Source organism: Sorex araneus, chromosome 4, assembly GCF_027595985.1.
Source record: "Sorex araneus isolate mSorAra2 chromosome 4, mSorAra2.pri, whole genome shotgun sequence".
Classification (NCBI taxonomy): domain Eukaryota; kingdom Metazoa; phylum Chordata; class Mammalia; order Eulipotyphla; family Soricidae; genus Sorex; species Sorex araneus.
Window position 1 is genome coordinate 45488842 of NC_073305.1, and position 26972 is coordinate 45515813.

Consider the following 26972-nt stretch of genomic DNA (forward strand, 5'->3'; position numbering starts at 1 on the left):
CACTCCAGACATAGCAGTTCTCAAGGTAATAGTCATATGCTGGGGCTGGAGCGATAGCATAGCGGGTAGGGCGTTTGCCTTGCACGTGGCCAACCCACGGTTCGAATCCCAGCATCCCATATGGTCCCCTGAGCACTGCCAGGGGTAATTCCTGAGTGCAAAGCCAGGACTAACCCCTGTGCATCGCCGGGTGTAAAGCAAAAAAAAAAGAGTCATATGCTACTGGGGATAGAACCCAGAGCACGCCGTGAGCATTCATGTTTTTCTAGATTTTAGTATTCAGACCTCCCAATGACCTCATGAAGGTAGCAGTACTAATATCCCTAGTAAGCCATACTACCTTCCAAAAGAAATTAAGACAATCTGAAGATGGAGGAGTGCCATATCCCTTTCCACTGACAGAGCAAAAAAGAGTCAAGTACCTCCCCTATGCAGAGCTCCCCGGGGGCAGCCTCTGGGGCCCAGGAGGACAAGCTCTGTCTGTGAAGGTTCTTTTCCTTTTCTATCAATGTAATTTTATTATTATTATTATTTAAATTTTAAATTTTTTATGTGAGAGATTAACCTAGGGTCTCATACTTGCAAGGCATATGTTCTACTGCTGAGCTATATTTCCACCCAAAGTTCATTCCTTTTATGCATGTCATATGCCAGGAAGAAAAGTACCAAGTGTTTGGGGCTGGAGTGATAGCACAGCGGGTAGGGCATTTGCCTTGCATGCGGCCAACCTGGGTTCGATTCCCAGCATCCCATATGGTCCCCTGAGCACCGCCAGGAGTAATTCCTGAGTGCAGAGCCAGAAGTATCCCCTGTGCATTGCTGGGTGTGACCCAAAAAGGAAAACAAAAGAGAAAATAAATGTTAATACGTTCTAATTCTACCTAACTGAGGTAACAAGACATAATTTTTACTAGAAAATTTTGATAATACAGAGATGAGCAAAGAAAGAAAAAGTACTTCCCAGGATACTTTCATTCACTGAGGTAATGTTTGCTATCTTGCTTTGGGTTGGAATTCTTGTGTTTCAAACAAGCAGAAAGAAAAAAAGAAAAGTATCAAGTGAACCAGACCTAAGAGCACTCACCTGAGCACATCATCTGGCGATTTTTGTTGCAGTTTTTTCCCCAAACCAAATCCAAAGAAGCACACAGCGAACATGGGGGTGACCCCTATGATGGGTGCAGCCATGCCCCGATAGAGTCCTGTGATGCCCTGCAAGGAATCACAGAAGCACAAGCTGTTTACACCACCACTACCATCTATATCACTCCACAGGGAGCAGAGGATCCTCTACCCCGTGGCATCCTTCCTTTGCCTCTTCTCTAAGCGAAAAGAGCAAAAGGAAGCAGAGCCCCACATATATTGGAAATAGCTGTCCTTTGCCACGCTGCTGGAGAAGCCAAGAAAAGCTTCATTTTAAAAGGAAGTCTGCACTACGATTTCAGCAGGAAATTGTCCATAAATGTATCCTAACAAAATACTCAGAGATGTAAAAATCATGACACAGGCATTTAGATTCTTTTTTAAAGGGGACATACCCAATGACGCTCAGGGTTTACTCCTAGCTCTGTACTCAGGAATTACTCCCAGCGAGCTCGGGGGACCATATGTAGTCGATGCCAGGAATCAAATCTGGGTCAGGCATGTGTAAAGCAAGCATCCTGCCAGCAATACTATTGCTCAGGCTCTAGGGGCATTAAGAAGGTGGCAAAATTTTGGAATACTTTTATTTTGTTTTAGGACTATACCTGATGGTGGCTTAGGGCTACTCCAAGGTCAGTGCTCCAGGGTCACTCCCTGCTGTGCTGGAGGCTACCATGCAATGCTGGAGGTCACATCCAGGGCTCCCGCATGCAGAGCATGCACTCCTGCCCTTCAAGCTATCTTCCTCACCCCATAAATTTATTAAATAAATAAAACTCACCACCTTTTCTTACATTGCCTCTACATCCTCCTAGTACCACCCTCTTCCCCTTATTTAACCTCAGTTCTATTGTCAGTGCCCACTGGTTTGTTTTGTTTTTATCATTTCCACAATTCTATGTCCTTATTTTGCACATATAAATATAATAACCTAATACTTGTCTTTTTATTTCTAATTTATTCTGTTTTGCATAATCCCACTGAGTTCCTTCTATGCGTTTTTACCTTTTTTTCTTTTCAGTGTCAGGGATAAAATCCAGGTCCTCAAGGCAACTGTTTTATCCTGGCCCAAAATTTCATCTTTGTTAAAAGATAAACAGTATTTCACTGAATATCATACCTTGGGGGCTGGAGAGATAGTCCGGGGTAGGGCACCTGCCTTACATGTTACCAATCCTAGTTCAATCCCCAACATCCCATATGGTCACCATAGAAATGTCAGTAGTAATTCCTGAGTGGAGTAACCCCTGAGCATTGCTGGGTGTGGCCCCTAAAATAAAATATAATAAATATATATATATATATATATATATATATATCACATCTTCTTGATCCAACAGTCCACAGGCAAGCACATAAATTGTTTCAATATCCCAGCTACTATAACTATTCTTGCCAAAATACTAGGGTGGATGAAGCCCAAGAGATAGTCGAACAGGAAGGGTACCTGTGTTGCACACAGCCAGCCTGCATTAAATCCTAGGGATCCCACATGGTCCCTAAGCACAGAACCAGAAATAAGTCCTAAGGACAGTCACGTATGACCTGAAAACAAAAACACTGGGGTAGATATAGCTTTTTGTGTTTGTACTTTCGTATTCTTTAGATATATAGAAGTAATTTCTAGATGTGAGAACATGTAACCATACCTGGTTCAATCCCTGGTATCCCATATGGTCCCCGAGTTCACCAGAACTGATTCCTGAGTGCAGAGCCAGCAGTAACTCCTGACCATTGCCAGGTGCTGGAGTAATAGTACAGTAAGTAGGGCACTTGCCTTGCACAAGGTAGGATTCCCAGCACCCCACATAGACCTCCAAGCCCTGACTGAAGTTATACCTGAGTGTGGAACCAGGAAGAAGCCCTGAGAGCAGCCAGGTGTGGCCAAAAAAAAAAAAAAAAATTCCCCAATAGGAGATTAATTAAATTATGGGAATTCCATAAGTAGGAATTTTAATTATTGAAATTCCATATATTTTATGACTACTACATAGCCATAAAATCAAACTGTGACATGAGAAAAGATACTAAGTAGAAAATTAAAAAAAAAAAACAGGCAACATATTAAGCATACAATGAGTCTGACTTCCCTGAACTGAAATTACAGGTGATTAAGAAATTAGTTTTGTTTATTTTGGGAACACACCCTGCTATGCTTAGGGCTCACCCCTGAGGCTCTATACTCAGGGATCATCCCAGTGGACTGGAGGACAAGTGCTGGGGATCAAACTGCAAACAACGCAAGTGCCCTACCTATCTCTTTGGCTCATGATTAAGAAATTTTCTTAATACTGAAATGAGAGCTAGATAGTACAGCAGAAAGGTGCTGGTGCTGCATGTAGCCAATCTGGTTCAATTCCAACACCACATATGATCCTCCAAATCCCTGCCGGGGGAATCCCCTCCCTCCCAGAAAAAAGAAATTAAGTGAACATCATAATGCATTACTTTAGTTAACTCGAAAAAAATGATACATATAAAATTGTAATAATTAAAATAATAAATTATATTAAACAATGTATAAAATTTCTTTTTATTTGTTTTTGGACCACACCCTAAAATGCTCAGGACTTATTCCTGGCTCTGAGCTCAGGGGACCACATGGGATGCCAGGGATCAAATTTAGGTCAATCACATGCAAGGCAAGTGCCATATGCCCTATAATATCACTCCGGCCCCCTGTATGATAAAATTTTATGGGCAAAGCAGAAAAAGCAAACAGGGGGCTCAGGAGAGATAAACCATCTACCTGAAATGGTTAACTGGGTAACTAAACTTATAAAAACAACGTCAGCTATAGGCCAAGTATGTGGCTCCATGAATCAGTGCATGCCTCATCTATATAAAGTCTTACTTTGAATCGTCCAATGCCAAAATAAGATAAAATTGATCAATAAAATAAAATAAACATGAACTGTGTATTACATAGATAGGTAGAAACAGCCTAACAAGGGGTTGGGGGATAATTCAATGGGTAGGATGCTTGCCTTGCACATGGCCCACCCAGGTTTAATCTATGGAGTAACTCCTGATCATTGTCAGTGTGGACCCCTTCAAAGGAAATAAAAAAAGAGAAGAGAAAAGAAAAGAAACAACCTAAGAATTTACCTTGAAAAAATTTGGAGTGAAAGATTACTTTGTTACTTTGACAGAGCCTTGTTACTTTCACACAAGCCTTTCTGTAACAGACTAAGTACTTGTTTCACTTTAATTACAAGACAAAGAATAATATTGTTTAGAAAAAAATACATAACAGTCAAATTGCTAAGGGCCCAGAGAAAGACCATAGGTATTTGCCTTGCATGTGGCTGCCCTGGTTTCGATTCCTTGGCACTCCATCTGGCCCCTCAAGCCCCTTCAGGTATGATCCCTGAGCACAGTGTCAGGAGTCAGCCCATCCCCCAAATAAATAAAAAAAATTAAAATATTCAAGTTGCTCAGGGCAGAGAGAGAGGAGAAACAGCAGGATCACACACTCTCGAGGGAGAAGTGGCCTCGCCTCAGACTCTGGGCATTCACATAGATTTTCCCAAAACCAAACAGTAGCACTGTCTCAGTAGGGGTGTGGGGGTGGCTTCATTTCTAAAATATCCTCCCCTACTATGGAAATCCAGGGTCTTATGGAAACTTTGTAAACAACTTCTCCCCCACAGCCGAGCTCATCTGCCAATATTCCCTCCTTATTTGAGTGACACCTACAGAATCTTGGTCTCTGAGTATTTACTAAAACTAAATAGACTTAGACCTAGGTTTGCTCTACAAGCCCTTGTTCTCTCTTGAACACGTATGTTCCAGCAAATACTCTGCTATTTCCAAAAATATTTTTTTAAATAAAAATCTATGTGTTGCTTCACCAAGAAAGAAAGAAAGAAAAAAAGAAAGAAAGGAAGAAAGAAGAAAGAAAGGAAGAAAGGAAGAAAGAAAGGAAGGAAGGAAGGAAGGAAGGAAGGAAGGAAGGAAGGAAGGAAGGAAGGAAGGAAGGAAGGAAGACCTAATGAAGTATTATTCACATGAGTTATATACGGGAGCAAAGAAAAAATTTTAAACAGATCTTTTTTGCACCCGTACTAATTAAATGAGTGATAAAATCTCTAGTAAATAAAACTCTAAAATGTTCCTGTTGGTGGGCCAGAATGATAGTACATAGGGTAAAGCATTTGCCTTGCATGCAGCTGACCCAGGTTTGATCCTCAGCATCCCATATGGTCCCTGAACACTGCCAGGAACCAAGAGTAACCCCTGAGTATCTCCAGGTATGGTCCCAAAAAACAAAAACAATAAAATGCCCATGTTGAGGCCAGAGAGATAGATAATACAATGGGTAGAGCACTTGTCTTACAAGCAGTCAACCTAGGTTTAATCCCAGGTATCCCATATGGTCTCCAAGCACCTGTGTTTCACTCCAATAAATAGCTCATAAATTATTATATCATCATCCAATAACATAAAACCAATTTAGTGTCCCTAAGAGTTTGGAGACTGTTGACTTTCCTCTGAAAGGCTGACTTTTCCTCCAGACTATGTAAAATTCTAACACTTATCCCTATAGATCCAATGACCCAGGCTTGTGTTTTTTTCTATTTTACATCCCCTTGAGTATAGAACCAGGAGTAAGCCCTAAACACTGCAGAAAGGACCCAAGAAACAAAAGATTTTTTAAAATAAAGTAAATAAAACAGGGGCTGGAATGCTAGCACAGTGGGTAGGGCATCTGCCTTGCACGCGGCCGACCCGGGCTCGATTCCCAGCATCCTATATGGTCCCTTGAGCATGGCCAGGGGTAATTCCTGAGTGCAGAGCCAGGAGTAACTCCTGAGCATCGCTGGGTGTGACCCAAAAAGCAAATAAATAAATAAATAAATAAATAAATAAAATAAAACAGTAGCTTGAACTGTCAAAGACTCTAGGAAACAAGACAACAGAAGGCAGAGAATGGTACAGTGAGAAAAACCATTGTTTGGGTAAGAACAACAGAACAACATGCACACACAAACACACACACACACACACTCCCTCCACCCTTAGAGGAGTAACAAGCCAACCCTGTGACGTGTTCTTTGGAGCAGGAGGAATGCTAGCATGGAGATACATACCTCTTTAACAAGGGTCTTCTGGAAACAGTCAAAAGTTCCAGAATACATGGGAGCTTGTCCAGGCGAACATGGGGGCTGTGTCTGTAGCCGCACCTGAAAGCAAAAGTTAAAATATAATCATCTTGGGGTTGGGATGCAACTCAGCAATAGGTACTTGCCTTGCATGTGTGAGGTCTCACGTTTGATACCTACAAAACTAACCACATAAAAGTGATCACCCAGAATTAAATAAAAGTGGTCTCTCAAAATCAGATGTCTGTCAGAAGAAATGGCTCAAATAGCAAACTGAATAGAAAAAACGGTACCTGTACACAAGTCTTCTGCTTTCACTTAATCAGTGGGATTTAGACATATATTTTTTTTGCTTCTTTTTTTTTTTTTTGCTTTTTGGGTCACACCCGGCAATGCATAGGAGTTACTCCTGGCTCTACACTCAGGAATTACTACTCCTGGAGGTGCTCAGGGGACCATATGGGATGCTGGGATTCGAACCCGGGTTGGCCGTGTGCAAGACAAACGCCCTACCCACTGTATTATCACTTGAGCTCCAGGATTTAGATTTCTTTCTTCCCATATATTTACTTAAACTCTGTATTCACAAGTCATTAGTTGCACGCTATGAGGGAGAATGACTCCTGAATTCCTCATTCACTTACTTTCACCATTTCTTTCATAGCTAATAACTCTAGATAAGGTATTCCCAGTTCATAGACAAGGAAAATGGGTTGGTAAGTTCTAAGTGATCTAAAACTAAATCTGGTTGATATAAAGCTCCAGTCCTCATTCCCATTTACAGTGGTCTATGAACAGTTAGATAAAGTGGTCAACAAAGTTGTATTTCTTTTTCTTTTTACTTTTTGGGTCACATCTGGCAATGTTCAGGGGTTACTCATGGCTCTGCACTGAGAAATTAATTCTGGTGCTGCTCAGGAAACACACGGAACAATGGGCCTTGAACCCAGGCAAACACCCTACCCACTGTACCATTGCTTCAGCCCCAACAAGTTTTGGAGAAGTGAATTTTGCTCCACTTTCCTTGATCTCTTGAGAATTTTCAGCCCTTTATATTACAGTGCAGAGGTCATAAGGCCTTGCCTGAGATCAACGCCAGACGGGGAAGAAGACAGGAGCAACATTTACATAAGGCCGAAAATAAAAATTTCATCTTTCCTTAAAGAGCTATAAAGGCATCTGTATTTCACAGGCTCTGTACCAACATGAGTCAACAACAGAAAGACATACAAGACAGATAATTCTCTCTCTCCAGACAGTGCTCCAGAACCATCTCTGAGAAGCACTGACACACAGGATTTACAATCAACTGAATAAGCTCTAATTTTATGTTTCAGTGTGCCCTGAAACATAATTGATTGCTTTAATCCTAGAATGGTTTCAGCACCCTTTCTAGATGAAAGGCAGCAGGGAGCAAACTGCCCAAACCTGCTAAGAGGAAGTGCTCCCAAAGCCATTTTTCCACAGAGGAAACGCGATCTGACATTTAAACAAACTTCTTAGGCTTCCCAACAACCGTCTCTGACTCTGATCGGTCGATTTGTTCACACATGCCTGTTCAGAAATTAGGTTAGAAAGCTAGGATGAAGCTTTGAATGCTAAAGGACAAGGCATGGATTCTGGCCTTGCTGAAACTATCCGCTAGGTCAGAAGCAAAGTCTAATGCGAACTCCTGGGAAGAACCCCGGGGAGAAGTGCCCCCATCCCCCCTTTGGTCCAGCCTTCCTCGCCTGGGACCTGGAGGATAAATAAGGTGGATCCTGGGCAAAGTCTGTCTTTGCTTTCTCTGGAAGGATATCTGTCACTGACACATTGTCTTAGAGAAAGCCACTTTGGCTAACTTGGGATAACATGCTGAGGAAGGTCAAGCCCTTCCCCGGGGGCCAGAAAAGGTATAAGAACTCAGGGCAATTTGCCTAAAGAAATTTGGTATGACCACAGTGCCCACCCAGTCTTTTAGCTTCTCCTCCAGAGGCTAACTTAAATTGATCTGTTCAACCTTGATAACAGTTGGCTGAAATCAGAGCTTTGAGAAGGTACTTTTTCTTTCTCATCTCCCAAAGAAGTGGTGCAAAGGTCAGGAGAGGCTGCTGGACAGAGAACCTTAAATCAAAGCCCTTGACTGGCAGTCAGAGGCAGCTTACTCTGCGTGGCGTGGAACCCAAGGAGCAGCTTCCTCCGAACCGCGAAGGCGGAGGGAGAAAGAAGATTACCGGAGCACTCACGTAAGCTCCCACGTCCCCCTCCCCCGCGGGTCGGCGGGCCGCGCCTCGCGCTAGCTCCTGCTGTCCGCGAGGACCCGGGCCTTCTCCACCAGCATGCGCCCGAGCCTCCACGCACCTTAACCGTGTCCAGAGGGTGCCCCACAAACACCAGGCACACACCGCCAAAGCCGCCAGCCAGCAGGTTTTTGAGCGGGCTGATAGGTTTCGCCTGGTCGGCCATGGCCCGTGCAGCGGTGTGCTAGTCTGTTGCTAGCCCGCCCAGCTCCGATGCCCCTGCCGCAGTGCCCGCACTGACGAACTTTCACCCACATTGAGATGGGCGGGGCGAGAACCCAGGGCAGGTCGGAGCGGGGCCTGGACAGACCGTACCGCTTCCGCCTCAGAGGCTGCTTCCGGGCTCCGCCCCGCCCTCCTGTGGGCGTGGTTTGGGGGCTGGGACTGGCGTGATGGTCCCTGAGCGGTGTTTGGGAGTGCCAGGTGGATAGATGGACAAACTCCTCCAGAAAGTCTTCCAGTACTCAAAGGGTTCTTTCCTGCGGCTACTCTTCCTCCACTCCTTTACACAAGTTGTTTGCTCCCTGCTTTTATTCCAGGCACCCTTCCACACTAATTTCACAGCACATAAATCTATGTACCCGAATTTCTAGAATTTATAGAAGGTAACACAGATATTTAAGTGGGGCCAAAGAAGATAGTAAAGTGGGCAGGGCACTTGCCTTACATGCCGCCTACCCGGGTTGGATCCCCAGCACCACAGGTGGTCCGTTGAGTCCCACCAGGAGTGATCCTTGAGCACAGAGCCAGCAGTAAACCCTGAGCACCGCAGGTCTTGAGCTAAGGTAATTGATATGAAGAAAATTTAGCCCAGAGAGTTAAAATACAGAGCTCTAGTAATTTTCAATTTTAATAAGGTAAGGAAGAGTTTCCAAAGAGGATGCCTAGACTCAAAAACTGAGAAGGGTTTCACTGAGAATGCAAATGAGTCCATAGAGAGAGATGGATGGGGAGGGACCCTCCAAGAAGAAAAAAAGAAAGTGCAAAGCCCTAATAGTCTACACCTAAAAACTTGGAGCACCACAGTAAAGTCTTTGTGGCTAGAGCAGAGTGAAGGAGAGGGAGAGGTGGGACTGGGCAAAGCATCAAGGAAATGAAGATCTATATAAAAGGGGTCATTCTGTGCCAATGTGGTGATATCAGCCTGTCCTCTGATGAACATTGGATCCATTCTAGAGTTTTGAGCAGAGAAGAGACATAGTCTGAGTTAACAGGATGCAAATTGTGAAGACTGGCTTTTGATAGCAAAGAGGAAATAAGGAGACCTGAGGAGCCTAGAGATCATGGCCAAAGATGCTTAGGCAGGGGGCTGGAGCAATAGCATAGTGGGTAGGGTGTTTGCCTTGCACGCGGCCGACCTCGTTTGATTCCCAGCATCCCGTATGGTCCTCTGAGCACCGCCAGGAGGAATTCTTGAGTGCAGAGCCAGGAGTAATTCCTGAGTGCAGAGCCAGGAGTAACACCTGTGCATTGCTGGGTGTGACCCAAAAAGAGAAAAAATAAATCCTTAGTCAGGAGCCATATTACAGGGAGTAGGCACTTGCCTCGCATGTGGCTGACCTGGGTTAGATCCCTAGCAACCCATATGGCCCCAAGTCCCTCCTGGAGTAATCACTGTGCACAGAGCCAGAGGAAAATCTTGGGCATCATCAGATGTGCTCCCCCAAACAAATAAACAACAAAAAAGAGAAAAAGACACCAGCTTGACTCAGGGCAAGGCAGAAGAAGTGGTAAGAAGTGTTATCACTGTATCACTGTCATCCTGTTGCTCATCGATTTGCTCGAGCCGGCACCAGTAACGTCTCCATTGTGAGATTTGTTACTATTTTTGGCATATTGAATGTGCTATGGGTAGCTTGCCAGGCTCTACCGTGTGGGTGAGATACTCTTAGTAGCTTGCCGGGCTCTCTGAGAGGGACAGAGGAATTGAACCTGGGTCAGCCGCCTGCAAGACAAACATCCTATCTACTACGTTATGGCTCCAGCCCGAGAAGTGTTAAGATTCTTATTGTATTCTAAAGAAATTTATAATGAATAGAATGTGAGGTACATAAGAGAGGAGTTAAGGATATTTAGCGTTGTTTGGAGGGATGGGACACACCCCATAGTGTTCAGGTGTTGTACTGGCTCTGCACTCAGGAATTAGTACTGGCAGTGGTCAGGGGACCAAATGGGCTGGTGGGGCTCAAACCTGAGATGACAGCACGTGAGGCAATGTATATTCTTTTTTTATTGTGTTTTCATGTCTGAAATTTTCAAATTAAAAGCTGTGAACAATAGACATGCTCCTTTGTATACATCTGATGTGGTTTTACTTGTTTTTGGGCAAAACCCAGTGAAGTTCAGAGTTTACTCCTAGCTCTGCACTCAGGAATCACTCCTGACACTGGTGAGGGACCATATAGGATGCTGGAGATTGAACCTGGGTTGGCCACATGCAAGGCAAGTGCCCTATCTGCTATACTATCACTTGGGTCCTGGATTTTACTTTCAAGCTGACACACATGTCCCCTTCTGTGGTTATTCCCAGGCTAGAGAAAAGTCTTAAGTGGGAAGCTGGAACATGCATGCTGGATGTGAAAGATAAGTAACTGGAAGTAACTCTACCAGTACAAGAAGATTTGTAGGAAATTATAGAGCAGAAAGGCCAGCTCAAGGCCCAGCACCATCTACTCTGTGCTATAAGACTTTTTCTACAGAAGTACTGAGAAACCGTGGAAGAACTTTTAAGCACAATGATGACATAGTCAGATTACCAAAAAAATATATATTGAGTGAGAAATTAGAAACAGAGAGACTCAACAGAGAACTATAGCTGTCTAGGAAAGAGGCAGTAAACATATGAATGAAGAGGGTGTCACGGAAGGATGGAAAAGGAGATGGAAAAGAAAAGGCATTATCAACAGCTCTGATTTCAGACCACTGTAATGGTGGTATCCATAGCATATGTAGGGCCATGTCCATCCAATCAGTATTAGAGATGTAGTTTGGGAGCTAAGAAAAAAGGGCCAGAGACAGAATCTCAGGAAGCATCAGCATAAGGATGTATAAGCTTCCACTGGACAAAGATTGCACCACGGGAAGAAGAACCAGTGTGGTAGAAGGAGACTCCAAAGCAGAAGTTACTATTAGAATTTTGGAGGAAAACAAAAAGAATGATGTCTTTAATTCCCAGGGATAAAAGGGCCAATTACTGGGATGGGTAGATATCTCAAGTGGCTAGAGTCATGCTCTGCACGTGCTAGACACTGGATCCCCAGCATCAGGAGACCCAGGACTGACCCATGATTGAGCAGGCTATAGTTAGCAAAAGCCCCTAGAACCTCTGAGCACTGCTTGGGAGCCCCCACCCCACCTATTAGGGAAAAAAAGTGAGTCAGTTACTTATTCAAGTAAAGGAATTTTTGTGTTCTAACTCTGAGCTCAGGTTCACTCTTGGTGGTGCTGGGGAACTATAAGTACAAAGTATGCTTGAACTATCTCTCTGGTCCAAGTTGAAGAATTGTAAATGCTCTTTAGGTTTAACTCCTATCAATTGGTGACACTTAGAAGCATCTTCAAGAGTGCTGACAGTAGTGGGTTGAATATGGAACAGATAGCAAGAAGACTGAGGTGAGGTTTTAAGAAGTTTGGTGGATAGGGAAAGACAGGATGGAAGGAGGATTTAGATTTAAGTATTTATTTAAAATAATAATGAGGCAGAAGAAAATTTAAAAAGTAAAGTAACGTCTGATAAGACAAGGACCCTGTAGTGCCTGCGGGGGGTGGGGGTGAGCTATGGTGTAAGTGGCAGTACCTGAGAAGCTAACAAAAACAGTAACAAGTCTCACAATGGAGACGGTACTGGCGCCTGCTCAAGTGCTACCTGAGAAGCTATTTCTCAATGTCCCAGAAACTAGGACTTTGAATCTCTCAAGTTCTGGCACAAAGGTCTTCCTGTGGCCCAGAACTTGAAGTACATCTCAAACTCTGAGACAAACTCAGAGAGAACAGCAGGTAAGGCACTTACTTTGTATGTGGCAGACCCAGGTTTGATCTCCAGTACCACATACAGTACCTGAGCCTGATATAGGCAGGCAGGCAGATAGGGAAGGCCCCCTCCCCAGGTGATGGCAGTAAATTTCCTAGGAAGTAATAGCTCTGAAGTTGTGAAAGCCAATATTGCAGGAAAACCGTCACCTTGCAGCAGCAACGGACCCTGAGGAGATTGGAATTCTACCCATGAAGGAAATTCCTCAAATACCCTTGAACTTCTCCCTCAATCCAATTAACTTTAGTGATTCAGCCCAGAGAAGACTTTAGAACATTCCAGACTAAGATATCCCGAGAAGATACCCTGTAAAAGCCACCTTGAACAAAGGAAAGGTGCACATATGCTGCCCGAGCTGATGTGCTGCTTGTGCTTGCTCTCACATGGCCGAGCACATGTGGTGCCCAAGTACATGTGTTGCCCGCATCGCCCCTCTTGAGATGTGTACTTTCATGCTTTCGTGTCTAATGCTGGGATATGTGTAGGGGCTCTCTCAGCTCTTGGAGAAGCCTGCATTCTCTCTTGAGCATGTTTCTCTCTCTCTTCCTCTCTCTCTCTCTCTCTCTCTCTCTCTCTCTCTCTTTCTCTCTCTCTTCCCACCTCCACACCTTCAGAAAACCCTCCAAATAAAATCTATTTACTTCACTGCTTGTTTACTCCTGAAATTCCTTTCTGTGAGGTGAGATTCCTGAGTGTAGAGCCAGGAGTCAGCCCTGAGCATTGTCGGGTGTGACCCAAACACCCCCCCCCCCAAAAAAAAGAACCTAGTGACTCTGGGCCCCGGATGGCAGAGGCGAATGGGGTGAAAGTGACCGTATTTTTCCTCCCTGCTTCACATAAGTCATCCGTGAGGCTCACCAACATCAAGTCCTGCCAGGAGAGATCTCTGAGCACGGAGCCAGGAGTGAGCCCTGAGTACTGCCAGATGTGACTCCCTCAAACAAACAAAAAAACTGGACCAAAGTAACAGTACAACAGGTAGGGCGCTTGCCTGGGTTCAATCCCCAGCACCTCATATGGTCCTCTGAGCCTGCCAGGTGTGATACTTGAGCACAGAGCCAGAAGTCAGCCCTGAGCACTGCCAAATGTGAATCAAAAACAAAAAACGAAAAAGCTGAAAACAGAAGGCTTGCAAAAGGATTGTGGTCAATTAGCTGACAATACATTTATAGTAGAAACCTCAGAGATGAGATTAGAAAGAAGCTAGAGTTAATTAGAATGGATTAGAATCTTCCTTGGTCACGTCGTTTTTTTTTTTTATTATTTTTATGGGAAGGGGGTTGGGGGTGGTTTTTTTTTTTCCCCCCACACTCAGGAATGCTCAAGGAGTTACTCCTGGCTCTGCTCTCAGAAATTACTCCTGGAGAGGCTGGAGCGATAGCACAGCGGGTAGGGCGTTTGCCTTGCATGCGGCCGACACCCAGGTTCAATTCCCAGCATCCCATATGGTCCCCTGAGCACCACCAGGAGTGATTCCTGAGTGCAAAGCCAGGAGTAACCCCTGTGCATCACCAGGTGTGACCCAAAAAGAAAAAAAAAATTACTCCTGGAGGTGCTTGAGGGACCATACGGGATGCTGAGGATTGAGCTGGGTCTACATACAAGGCAAGCACACTACTCACTACACTATCGCTCTGGCTCCAGCATTTTGTTTTGGAGAGTCACATCTGGCAGTGCTCAGGGCTGGCTCTAGCTTTATGCTCAGAAATTACTCCTGGTGGTTCTTGGGGAATCAAAATGAATGCTGAGGACTGAATCCTGGTCAACCATGTGCAAGGCCAGAGTCCTACCCACTGTACTGTGTCTTGACCCCATTTCTAGTTTTTGACCCTGGGTATTTGCCAGAGCTTTTTTTGGCGGGGGGAGGAGGGGAATCACAGTTGTTCTCAGGGCTTAGTCTCCGCTTTGTGCTCAGGTGTAAAAAACTAAGGCACGCCGAGGGGCGTGTGCACACCTGGGCTCTCTGGGTGGCTCTGCCTCACCGCCCATGTTTGGTGCTCCGGAATCGCTGTGTGTGCTGTCGGTCAAGGGCAGGCGATGGAAGGAAGAAGGCCAAACTGGTTGCTCAATCAGTTTATTTCATTCTCTCTCTCTGCTTTTTCTGAGTCTGGGAACCCTCTCTGGATCTTCTTCTATCTCCTTCTTCTCTCTCCCCTGTCTTCTTCTTCTGTCCTTCCCTCTGTGCCCCAGTCTTAGTTTATATAGCAAATCACATAGGGCAATAGCACAAAGGTCCTAGTCTCGTCGTTACCTTTGGATCATGACAGCATTGTTCATGATCATGCCCTCAACTTATAGTTGAGTATTGTGGCACTTTGGCCTGGCCTATTTTGATGCCAGGGTAACTCACAGCTTGCCCTGGGTCTATTCCGTCCCTCGTTGGGACCCTGCTCTTGGGGTGCAAGGAACTAAGAGCAACTGAGTTGAGAAAGCAGATGCTCAGGAATAAATATTATTATTATTATTATTTTGGTTTAGTTTTTTGCTTTTTGGGTCACACCTGGCGATGCACAGGGATTACTCCTGGCTCTGCACTCAGGAATTACTCCTGGCAGTGCTCAGGGGACCATATGGGATGCTGGGAATTGAACCCGGGTCGGCCGTGTGCAAGGCAAATGCCCTACCCGCTGTACTATTGCTCCAGCCCCTCAGGACTAAATATTATTGGAGTCAATCAGCTCCCAAGTTACAAACACAATATTAATTGTCTTCCTGTGTCCATACAGAAAGGGCATTGCTTTAAGGTAAACTATGCAAAAGGCACTAACTTACAATACAAATTCAAGATCCTTATAAGAATCTAATCTTACAGAATCTGATTAGGAAAAGGTGATTAACTGGTTGGGAAGGAGGATGCAAAGAGTTTACAGATAAACAAAGGAATGGGAGTGTCTCCAGAGCACTCAAACCTAAACTCCTTGTGGCAAGGGAGGAGGGACAAACCAATGTTACCCTACACTCAGGGATCACTCCTGTTGGGTTTAGGTGACTATATGGGGTATGAGGGATCAAACCTGGGTGAGCCACATGCAAGACAAACAACCTACCTGCTGTACTATTACTCTAGCCTTCTTTTCTTTTTTTTTTTTTTTTATTTTTTGAGGCCACACCCAGTTATGGTCAGGGTTTACTCTTGACTCTGCACTCAGGGATCACACTCCTGGGACTATCCGTGGTTGTCAGGGATAGAATTAGAGTTAGCCACATTAAGGTAAATCATTCCCACTGTGGCCTATATGGGTTCCACAAAAATCATGAGTTATATATGTGTTTACTTTATATGCATATATATTTTGAAGCTGTCATATTTTTTTTCCTTTTTTTTTTTTTTTGAGTCTCACCTGGCGATGCACAGGGGTTGCTCCTGGCTCTGCACTCAGGAATTACCCCTGGCGGTGCTCAGGGGACCATATGGGATGCTGGGAATCGAACCCAGGTCGGCCGTGTGCAAGGCAAACGCCCTACCCGCTGTGCTATTGCTCCAGCCCCGAAGCTGTCATATATTTTTATATTCTATTTTTATCAGGTAAGACTATATTACCAGGTCCAAAGCAATAGTACAGCAGGTAGGATACTTGCCTTGTACGCAGCTGACCTGGATTCAATCCCTTTCATCTGTATGATATACTACGAGGAGTAATTACTGAGTACAGAGCTAGCAGTAACCCCTGAGCATCAATAAGTATGGCTCCAGGGGCTGGAGCAATAGCACAGCGGGTAGGGTGTTTGCCTTGCACACGGCCGACCAGGGTTCGACTCCCAGCATCCCATATGGTCCCCTGAGCACCGCCAGGGGTAATTCCTGAGGGCAGAGCCAGGAGTAACCCCTAAGCATCACCGGGTGTGACCCAGAAAGCCAAAAAAAAAAAAAGTATGGCTCCAAAACAAACAAAAAAAACACTATATCACCAATATATTTCCTTGTCAATAAATGTTTTTTTGTATAGCATACTTTTATTTATTTATGGTTTTAGGCCACACATGGTGATGCTCAGGGTCTATTCCTGGCTCTGCTCTATAGTGACCCTGGTTGTGCTCAGAGGGCTATGAGACAAGCAATTTAAACCATAGTTGGCCACAACAAATACAATTGTCTTACCTCTATACTGTACACTGTACACTGAAAGCTTCCTTTTAAGGAGCATTATTTATTTATTTATTTTTGCTTTTTGGATCACACCCGGTGATGCTCAGGAATTACTACTGGCTCTGCACTCAGGAATTACTCCTGGCAGTGCTCAGGAGACCATATGGGATGCTCGGAATCGAACCCGGGTCAGCCGCATGCAAGGCAAATGCCCTACCCACTGTACTATCACTCCAGTCCCTTAAGGGGCATTATTATTATTTTTTTGTTTTTTTGGGTCACACCCGGCGATGTACAGGGGTTACTCCTGGCTCTTCACTCAGGAATTACCCCTGGGGGTGCTCAGGGGACCATATGGGATGCTGGGATTAGTAGAACCCGGGTACCCGGGGTGACCCAAAAAGCAAAAAAAAAAAAAAAAGAAAGAAAATGAGGTTTGGGCTAGAGAGCTAGTATAGGAGGCAAGGCACTAGTCTTGGATCTTATGTTCTGCACTATATTAGGGCCCCCAGAGCCCCCAAGGTCACTTCTGAGCATAGAGCCAGTAATAAGTCCTGAGCACTGCTGAATGTAGCCCCAAAATCTGAAGAAAAAAAATTCCCTTTGCTGGTGAGGTATGGTGACTGTCCATCAAAACCATAAATTTAAAACTGCTATAAACTTGTTACTGAACTATAATAATTATAATAAGTAGGTTTACCTTTGGGCCCAGGAAATAGCTCAAAGAGCAGGAGCACATGCTTGCAGGAGCCCTGAATTCCAAAGGGCACTGCATGCTGTCAATAGAATGAGTGACCACTGGACAATAAGAGGAAGGAAGCATTCCAACCACAAGGGGTGTGATCCAAAACCAACAAAACCTTTACTAGCGGAACAGGTAAAGGTTTACAGGTGAACAAATAAAATAAATAAGATTCCAATGTAGGGCTGGAACAATAGTACAGCAGGTAGGGCATTTGCTGCTTGCCTTGCACGTGGCCAACCCGGGTTGGATTCCCAGCATCCCATATGGTCCCCTGAACACCGCCAGGAGTAATTCTTGAGTGCAAGGGTAGGAGTAACTCCTGTGCATCACCAGGTGTGACCCAAAAAGCAAAAAGAAAAAAAAAGATTCCAACGTACATTCATGCTTGTGTTTGATATGTGAATAACCTTCTTTTGTTTCCTTGCATATCCAGTAATTCTACAGAAAGACCAATTCCCTTTATTTGTTAGACATACCTCATTACCAGCAACCTCAAGTTGAGTTTCTAATTGAGATTCCATTTGCAGAAAATGTGTTTTGGGTCTTTGTTAATGCAACTTATTAATATAGACTATATAGACTTTTTTTTTTTCTTTTTGAGTCACATCCAGTGATGCACAGGAGTTACTCCTGGCTCATGTACTCAGGAATTACCCCTGGCGGTACTCGGGGGAACACCCAGGTCGGCCATATGCAAAGCAAATGCCCTACCCGCTGTGTTATCGCTCCAGCCCCAATATAGACATTGTATGTTGCTAACATATAAGATTCATAAACTTACAATATATTACTTAGTACTGTAACTTTTTCTTTTTTTGGACCACACCCTGCTATGCTCAGGGCTTACTCCTGGCTCCACACTCTGGGATTATTCCTGGTGGGCTGAAGTCCATGTAGGATACTAGGGCTAGAACCCAGATAAATGGCTTGCAAGGCCTTACCTGCTATCCTATCTCTCCAGCACTACTATTAACTTCAGTAACTTCATTTTTTGGTGCCAGATTGAAAATAGGGCCTCAGAGACGTGAGGTCCCCACTCTACCACTAAGCTTCATCCCTGGCTGCAGTACTACTAATTATGTATGTGTGTGTGTGCCTGTGTTCAGTGCTTACTTCTGGCTCTGAGCTCAGGAATCACTCCTGGTGGGACCAGGGAAACCATGTGTGTTTGATTCACTATTGAACCCAAATCAATCAGTCACCTGCAAGGTAAATGTTTTACCACTGTACTATCTATCCCTGGGGTCCAGTACCATTAATTTTCATTCCAAATTAGTTATGGGCTTTATGTAGCATTTGATTGCACATGATCTAGATACAGGCACTGAGTTAAATTGGAAGCTGAATGTCATGTAATATATATCATATATATACAGGTGTGTGTCATATATAAACATGTCATACATATATAATATCATATATATGTGTGTGGCTGGAGCGATAGCATAGCGGTTGGGCGTTTGCCTTTCACACGGCCGACCCGAGTTCGATTCCTCCACCCCTCTCGGAGAGCCCAGCAAGCTACTGAGAGTACCGAGCCCACTTGGCAGAGCCTGGCATGCTACCCGTGTGTATTGGATATGCCAAAAACAGTAACAATTAGTGTCTCAATGAGAGATGTTACTGGTGCCCGCTCAAACAAATCGATGAGCAACGGGATGACAGTGACAGTGACAGTGTGTGTGGGCACAATAGCACAGTGAGTAGATGTTGTTATTGGTGCGCACTTGAGCAAATCGATGAGCAAGGGGATGACAGTGATAGTGATACAGTGATGTGTGTGTGTGTGTGAGAAGCCATGATTAGTTAAAAAATGCCTGCTATAGGGGCTGGAGCAATAGCACAGTGGGTAGGGCCTTTGCCTTGCATGAGGCCAACCCGGGTTCAATTCCCAGCATCCCATATGGTCCCTCAGCACCGCCAGGAGGAATTCCTGAGTGCAGAGGCAGGAGTAACTCCTGAGCATTGCCAGGTGTGAAAAGAAAAAAAAAGCTAAAAAAAAAAAAAAGAAATGCCCACTACATATATCAGAACCAGAGAGATAGTATACTAGGTAGGGTGTTTTCCTTTGCATGCTGCTAATGTGTTGGATGCCCTACACCCCATGTGGACCTGGAACACTGCCAGGAGTGATCCCTGAGCCGAGAGCCAGGAATAGGCCCTGAGCACAGTTGGGTGTCTCACCAAAATAAATAAAAATGGAGGCCAGAGTGATAGTACAGTGGGAAAGACACTTGTCTTGCATGTTCAATCCCAAGCAACTCATTTGGTGGTTCCTGCCAGGAGTGATTCCCAAGATAGGGCCAGGAGTAAGTCCTGAGTACTTCTGAGTGTGCTGCACACTCCACAAAAAGATATTTGAATATGAATAAATGCAATTTTATGTAGAGGTATAAATGGTTTGTATTATCTACAGACTTGCACAATTAAGAGGTTCCCTAACATATAGTAACTTCACAATGGTACTTGAAATGGTGTGCAGCAACAGCTAGAATGAGCTTCCTAAGTATTTGAAATACTTGACAACATGGTCTGGAAGGTCCTGGAAGTCATGATGACACCTCCTATAGTTTTTTGGTTTGAGGGCCCACTCAGCTATGCTCAGGGCTTACTTCTGACTGCGCTCAAGGATAACTCCTGGCAGGCTCAGGGGAGAAGGTAGTCCAACCCAGGTGGGCTGCATGCAAGGCAAGTGCCCCATTCTTTGTATTACAGCTCTGGCTCCTAGGTTTTGTTTATGGACCACACCCGGTGGCGCTCAGGGCTTACTCCTGGAGGGGTCAGGGGACACTATGGAGTGCTGGGAGACCGAATCTAGGGAGGTCGCATGTAAGGCAAATGCCTTACCCATGTCTCTCAGCCGCACCTGTACTGTTTTAAAGAATGTGCGCAATTTGGCACCTAAGATCCAAACTTGTAAAATAAAGGGGAAGACGGAGAATTTTTTTTTTGTCTTCTTGGGCCACACCCGGCGATGTTCAGGGGTTACTCCTGGCGGCGCTCAGGGGGACCATATGGGATGCAGGATATCGAAGCCGGCTCGGCCATACGCAAAACAAGCGCTCTACCCGCGGTACTAGGGCTGTGGCCCTGAAACCCGGGAGGCACATGCCCTGCCAGGGAGGAGAAGCACGTCTTTTCAGTACTGGAAACGAAAACCCAGCATATGCTGGTCGTGTGGCCCACGGGCCACCAGGCGCCACCCTCGAGCCTAGACAGAAGGTTCCAGCAGGGTATTCCCGCTGACGTGAAGGCCTAGCCCTTTGACCAGAGAGCGGCCGGGAAAAACAATCCTTCATCCACTCCGTGGTCGTCTTAAGGCCTTCTCTGTGCCCGACATCCGAGAACAAACAGAGGTGAGGAGTCCAGCAGGAAAATGCCAGTTAAAAATATCCCGGCTGGCGGCGTCTGTCGGCGAAAGCCGGAAGAGGCTCCCTGATCCTCCTTGCAGAAGCCGACCCTCCTCCTTGGCCGCCTCCCGCGGCTGTGGGCCAGCCCCACGAGGTCGCCGGACTGCACTGGCCAGAGCGGCAGAAAGCGGCTCTCACTCACGCAACGCCTGCCGCTACACCGGCGACCGCGGGCCGACCCCGGCCCGGAAGTGACGCAACTGCACCGAGCACTTCCGGAGCTAGGAGACTACTTCGCCGGAGGAAGCCGCGCGGGCCTTGACCGGCGTCGGCCCGTAGCCTCGGCTCCTGCCGCCGCGCCCGAGTCTAAGTCCTCTGGCCCGGCGCGACGCAGACTGGCCCGCCCGGGCTCGGCGGCCGTGTGGCCGCGGCTCCCGGTAAGTGCGCGCCGCGACTCGCGGCCTTGTTTACCCTGGCGGACCGGGGGAGGGGGTGGGTTCTCCGCGCGCCTCCCCAGCCTGGCCTGGGCTCCGCCTTCGTCGCCACCCGCGAGGCCCGGGCGCCCCCGGCCACCTTTAGGCGGGCTCGGCTCGGGCCCGGACCGGCAGGCCCTCGGCGCGGCTCGGTTTTCCCTCCTCCCGCAGGGAGAGGTCGGAGGCCAGTGCCTCTGACCGACGGGGGCCAGCCCATCGCGGCCCTCGCCGCCGGCGCGCCCGGGAAACGCGCCGCCCTCGGGGCTCCCCGCTGTGGGGTCTTGGGGCGCTCTCGCGGGGCCGCCCGCGCGGGGGGTTAACGCCTGCCCGGGGAGGGGGCCTCCCGCGCGCCGGCCCCGGGGCCTCGCGGCTATTCTGGTTCGGCAGGAGGGACCTGCCGCCCCGGAGCCGCGCTGGGGGCCCGGCGGACGCCGCCGTGCCAGGCTCGGCAGAGGCTGCCGCGTTCTGGGATGACTTCCCCTCTCGGTGGATTGTCGCTTCCGCCCCGTAGAACTTTTCTTCCACAATGGACGTGTTCTAAACGTCGTGCTGTCCGGTTTGAGTAGCCACTAGCCACACGTGGCCTTGACTTGTGGCTGGTACGACGGAAAGCATTGCAATCTTTATTTTATTTCTTCTTCGGTGTTTGGGCCACACCCGCTGGTGTGCAGGGCTTACTCCTGGCGGGTGGTCTGGGTACCCTATGGGGGCGGGAGGGGGGGGGAGGTGTCTATCTCAAATAGGCCCCAAGCAAGGCAAGAACCCTACCCGCTTTACTATCTCTCCGGCTCTATATTTTATTTTTGAAGTATTTTCTGGTTTGGGGGACATAACTGGCACCACTCAGGGATCACTCTTGGCTCTGCACTCCCAGATTACTCCTGGCAGGGTGCCGGAGGCTCTGTTTGCGGTGCTGGAGATCGAACCTGCATGGGTTTACTGCAAGCAAGGCAAAATAAGCTTTATTCACCAAACAATCTGTCGGATTCAAGTTGGACCCCAAAAATTGTAATTATTAAATTAAATGTTAAAAACCACGGATGGCTAGGGCTTACTGAAGTAGACATGGTAGAAAGTGTAGGGTTTTGCAACTAAGTTGATGGTGCTCTTCAGGGATGAAAGGTAGAGAGTTTCATCCATTTGGGACATGTGTTCTCACTAAGCTATCTCTGGCCCCCAAACAGAAGCAGAAAGAAAACATTTTATCAAGGGAGTGGGATAGGCTATTGGGATGAGAGTGGGAATGTTACTTATAATCGAAATCATAGTATTGTCCTAAGTCCTGTTAGTAAGGCAGTAAGTGACATACTGGCCCCTTCAAGCAATATCAGTGTTTTCAAGTAGAATAGGGATATTTGATTTTGTAAAGAACAGAAATGAAGTTTTGATTAAATCTTACATCAAGCAGTGGAAAGTACAACATAATCTATTTTTGAAGGGGTGACTAGTTTTTCTCTGCTTCTTGACTCTTTGTTCAGAAACCTGTAGTATCCCACTTAGCCCAGATCCTGAGAAGAGTCCAGAGAATGCGAAAAACTTGATCTTTTGTGATACTGGAGGTGGCCTTGGGGAGGGTGAGAGGAATTATGAATCCCCAGAGGTCATGGATCTGGTGGAAGTTGACCAATTGTCAGAAGTGTGGTCCTGGTCAAGTTACAAAATCTTTGTTATTTTTTAATGGCAGGTTGGAGTGTTGGGTAATCAAATCCAGAACTTCACATGTTCAAGGCAAGTGTAGTGCTGAGCTATACCCCCAACTTACTTAGCCCCTTTCAGCTCCGTTTACTTCATTGATATGAACAGAATGATAACTGGTTTAGGGGATTGTGAAGACGTATGAGAATACGTCAGATCTGAAATTAGATTTCAAGTGAGAACTTTTATTGGTAGGGATAGTAGTAAGTCTTTGTTTCTAGTAAATAGTATCTTACATAAATAAATGGAGGTAGAGGACTGTGGGGGTAACTCAAGGGTCAGAGCCCAGGGTTCAGTTCCCAACACTGCATAGCCCCTGAAGTACTATGGAGAGTGACCCCTGAACACCTAGACAGGACTATCCCCAGCACTGCCAGATGAGGCTCAGAAACAAAACCTAAAAGAACAATATAGGTATAAGAAAAAAGGTTGGAAAAATTTGTTCCTTTTTTTTTTTTTTTGGCAGTGCCAGGGATCAGACTTGCTGCTGAGCCACATCCCTGGTCCTCTTTTATTTTGGAAATAATCTATAATCATTTGGACTTCAATTTTTTTTGATCTTGGGGATTGAACCAGGACCTCTCGTATGCCAGACTTTATTCTGCCTCTGAGCTACAACTCCAGCCCTGGATTTGGATTTTCATTTAGTTTATATTGGTCTGTGTTTCAGTTATGTCTTTGCAAGGTAAAATGTCCTTTTTTTTGGGTCCATTTTTAAAAAAGTCCTTGAGAATAAAACTGGGGCTATGGCCCCCGGAAGAATGAAAAAAGTAGAATTGAAAATACTCACAAAATAGTAATTGAGTGAGCAAGTAGTGCTTGTTTGTTCTTGCATATTGGAATATGTATCTGAGAGAGCCAGATAATGAGAGGTGGGACATGGGTATTAATATTGTCTACTGGAAGATCTTTTTTGTTTTTTGACTACATGTGGCTCTGCAGAGATCACTTCTGGTTGGCTCTGTGCTCATGGATCACTCCTGGCAGACTAGGGTATCCATTGTTCTATCTCTGTGGCCTTGGGGGACATTTTTTGTTGGGGCTGGGGGAGCACTTGATGATGTCTTTAAAATGTTTTAATTGAAAAACACACTTGGAGGGGCCACCCAAGCAGTACTGGGGGCCCCAGGAGCCACTACTTGGCTAATTGGACTGGGCAGTTCATGCTAGGGCCTGAGCACTCAGCTGCTGTGAACTGTTTGGTGCTGAAGATACCGTGGCGAGCCCTGTAGTGCTCAGGGGTCTCCAGAGCCACCTGCAGTGGTGGTGGAGCTGGGCATGCAGTGCTGGTGTGTGAATTCGGTTTGGTACATGTAAAACATTCTTTCCCTGTCCCTGAAAAGTTTTTTTGAGTGAAGTGATTATTATTAGTATTCTGTAAATGTTAGATGATAGCACTGGAATTGACTACGAAAAATGAGTCTCCTCATCCCCCCCCTCCCTGGATCACACCTGGTGGTGCTCAGGGGTTAGTCGTGACTCTGCACTCAGGAATTATTCCTGGCGGTGCTTGGTGAGACCATAGGGGATACCAGGGATGGAACCCTGGTTAGCCATATGCAAGGCAAACACCCTGCCTGCTGTACTATTGCTCTGTCCCAGGTGTTTGTTTTTGTTTGGCCACATCTGGCAGTGCACAGGCTATTCTCTTCTCATTGCTTTGGGAAACCTGTAGGACTGGGATCAGACCTTCACCACCGGATGCAGAGCATTGTTTCAGCTTGTTGAACTGTTTCTCTTGCCCCGAAAGTTCAGTTTTAATTCATTTAAAAGAGTAAGGTGGTGGGCTTCCAAGTAAGTTAAGGGAGAGAATTGGGTATCTATTTCTATTACCAGTATCCCAGCTTAAAGTATTGTCACCTATTTGCTTTGAATACCTTTTATTCTTTCAGAATGTCATGAAATGCTTGTCAGTATTATAACATGGATTTCTGTGAGATTTAAAATAAAATTGTGCTTGCTCTGGTTTCTTGCTACTTGTCTTTTTAAATAAATGTCTTTTAAATGAATTTGCAAAAGCAGAATTTTATATATACACATATGTACATGTAATATAATTGTTTCTATTTTAGATGGAAGTCATATGACAGAAAATTTGGGTGACATCTTTCTAAAAGAATTTCAAGAATTACAGGTATTTTTCATTTAAAGATTAACGTTTTGATTCTTTCCTTTTCCCTTTCCTTTCCCTTTCCCTTTCCCTTTCCCTTTTCCCTTTTCCCTTTTCCCTTTCCCCTTTCCCCTTTCCCTCTCCTCTCCTTTCCTCTCCTTTCCTCTCCTCTCCTTTCCTCTCCTCTCCCCTCCCCTCCCCTCCCCTCCCCTCCCCTCCCCTCCCCTCCCCTCCCCTCTCCTCATACCTAGTTGTGCTCAGGGCTTACTCCTTCTGTGGTGCTGGAGATCAAATCTGTGTCTGCTACATGCAAGGCAAGCACCTTACCTCTCCAGTCCAAACTTTTAAATCTCATTTTTTTTGGGGGGTGTGGGTGGAGACACAATCAGCTATGCCCAGGGCTTACTCCTGTTGTTAATCCAGGGATTGTATTTGTTGCTCAGTATTGAACCCACGTCTGCTGTGTGCAGAACACGTGCTATACTATCTTTCTGGCAAAAGATTAACTTTTTCTACTGAAGGAAAATACTATATTTAAGTTCACTCGTGATTAGGTGTTTCTACTGAATAAAGGTTCTCAGCCATTCTGGCAGTTGAGTCCTTTTTTGGGTCCGAGGAGAGCCCGACAAGCTACCGAGAGTATCTCGCCGCATGCCAGAGCCTGGCAAGCTACCCGTGGCGTATTGAATATGCCAAAAACAGTAATAAGTCTCACAATGGAGACATTACTGGTGCCCGCTTGAGCAAATTGATGACCAATAGATGACAGTGATACAGTGATAAAATTGTTCAGTTTTTAAGTTCCTATTAAATTTAGTCTTAAATCTCAGTGCGGTGCTCAGGCGTACTTTTGGCTCTGCACTCAGGGATCATTCCTGGTGGGTTCTGGGAACCAGACGGGGTGCCAGGAATTAAACCTGGGTCTGCAGAATGCAGGTACCATACCCACGCATTATATCTTGCCAGTGGTCACTTTAGTACTTGTGCAGAGAAATTAACATATATTTGCCACATTTTCTCTTGAGATAAGTTTAGAACCTTGTCTTTTTTTGGGGGGTGGGGTTAGAGGGACATGTTTGGTGGTGCTCTGGTGACCATAGTGAAGCCAGGATTTGAACCACGTGTTAGACACATGTGGTTGCAGCCACATGCTAGGCATATTCCTTAACCTTTGTACTATCTCCAGTTCAGGACTTTGTTTTGCTTTGTGAGCTAGCGTACTCTTCCTTTTTGTAAAATTAAGTAACCTTTTGATATGTATCGATTTTTTTATTTGAACTCGTTTCTCCACTCTTAATTTTTCTCTAATGTTGATCTTTCTAAAGCAGAAAACTTATGGTTTTGCTATACCACTTGGCCAGTTTTTTTTTTTTTTTCTTTTTTTGTTCTTGAGTACAGTGGTGTTTGGGGCTTACTCCTAGTTATTTGCTCAGGGGTCACTTCTGGTGGGGCTCAGGGGACTTTGTAGGATGCTGGGTTCAAACGGAGGACAGCCACATATAAGGCAAGTGCCCTTTCTCGTGTACTATGTCTCTAGTCCCCTCTTTTTTCATTGTGGGCATGCCAGCTGTGTTGATCAGCTGAGCATTTCACACATAACATTAAAAGGCTTTGCTTTACTACTGAGCCTGGATTCAGATTCTTTACCTTTATCCCTTTTAAGGGATCATTGAAGCCTTTCATTGATTAATTTTTGTCATACCAAGTGACAATTGGGGACCATTCCCAGCATGATAATTGATAGTCATCCCATGCCTTCAATGCTCTGCAGACAATCTGCTACCATGCCAGGAATCAAACCTCGGACTCTCATATATGAGGCGTGCTCCTAACCCTTTGAGCCATCTCCCTGGTCTTAAATATATTATTTGTGTTTAGGGAGATGGGTGGGGACACACCTGAGCTCTTGGCTTAGGTTTTTATTTTATTTGTTTATCCTTTTTTGCTTTTTGGGT

General features: G+C 45.6%; 2 protein-coding genes across 7 annotated transcripts in view; one reads left to right on the top strand and one right to left on the bottom strand.

Annotated features, from left to right (window-relative positions):
- Window positions 1-8864, bottom strand: part of SLC25A20 (solute carrier family 25 member 20) — a 28175-nt gene extending 19311 nt beyond the window's left edge. The window contains exons 1-3 of the mRNA XM_004615267.2: window positions 8589-8864; window positions 6237-6329; window positions 1085-1212 (exon numbers count right to left, since the gene is read on the bottom strand). Of these exons, the coding sequence (XP_004615324.1) occupies window positions 1085-1212; window positions 6237-6329; window positions 8589-8693 (326 nt within the window). The 5' untranslated portion in view covers window positions 8694-8864. The remainder of the gene's footprint in view (window positions 1-1084; window positions 1213-6236; window positions 6330-8588) is intronic.
- Window positions 8865-20946: 12082 nt separating this feature from the next.
- Window positions 20947-26972, top strand: part of ARIH2 (ariadne RBR E3 ubiquitin protein ligase 2) — a 57460-nt gene continuing 51434 nt past the window's right edge. For 2 of the 6 annotated variants that reach the window (XM_055135097.1, XM_055135098.1), the window contains exons 1-2: window positions 20954-21176; window positions 24980-25041. The gene's annotated coding sequence lies outside the window, so the exon portion shown is untranslated. Of the gene's footprint in view, window positions 21177-24979; window positions 25042-26972 lie in introns of all 6 variants that reach the window. The other 4 variants (XM_055135096.1, XM_004615266.3, XM_055135101.1 and 1 more) reach the window with 4 other exon arrangements.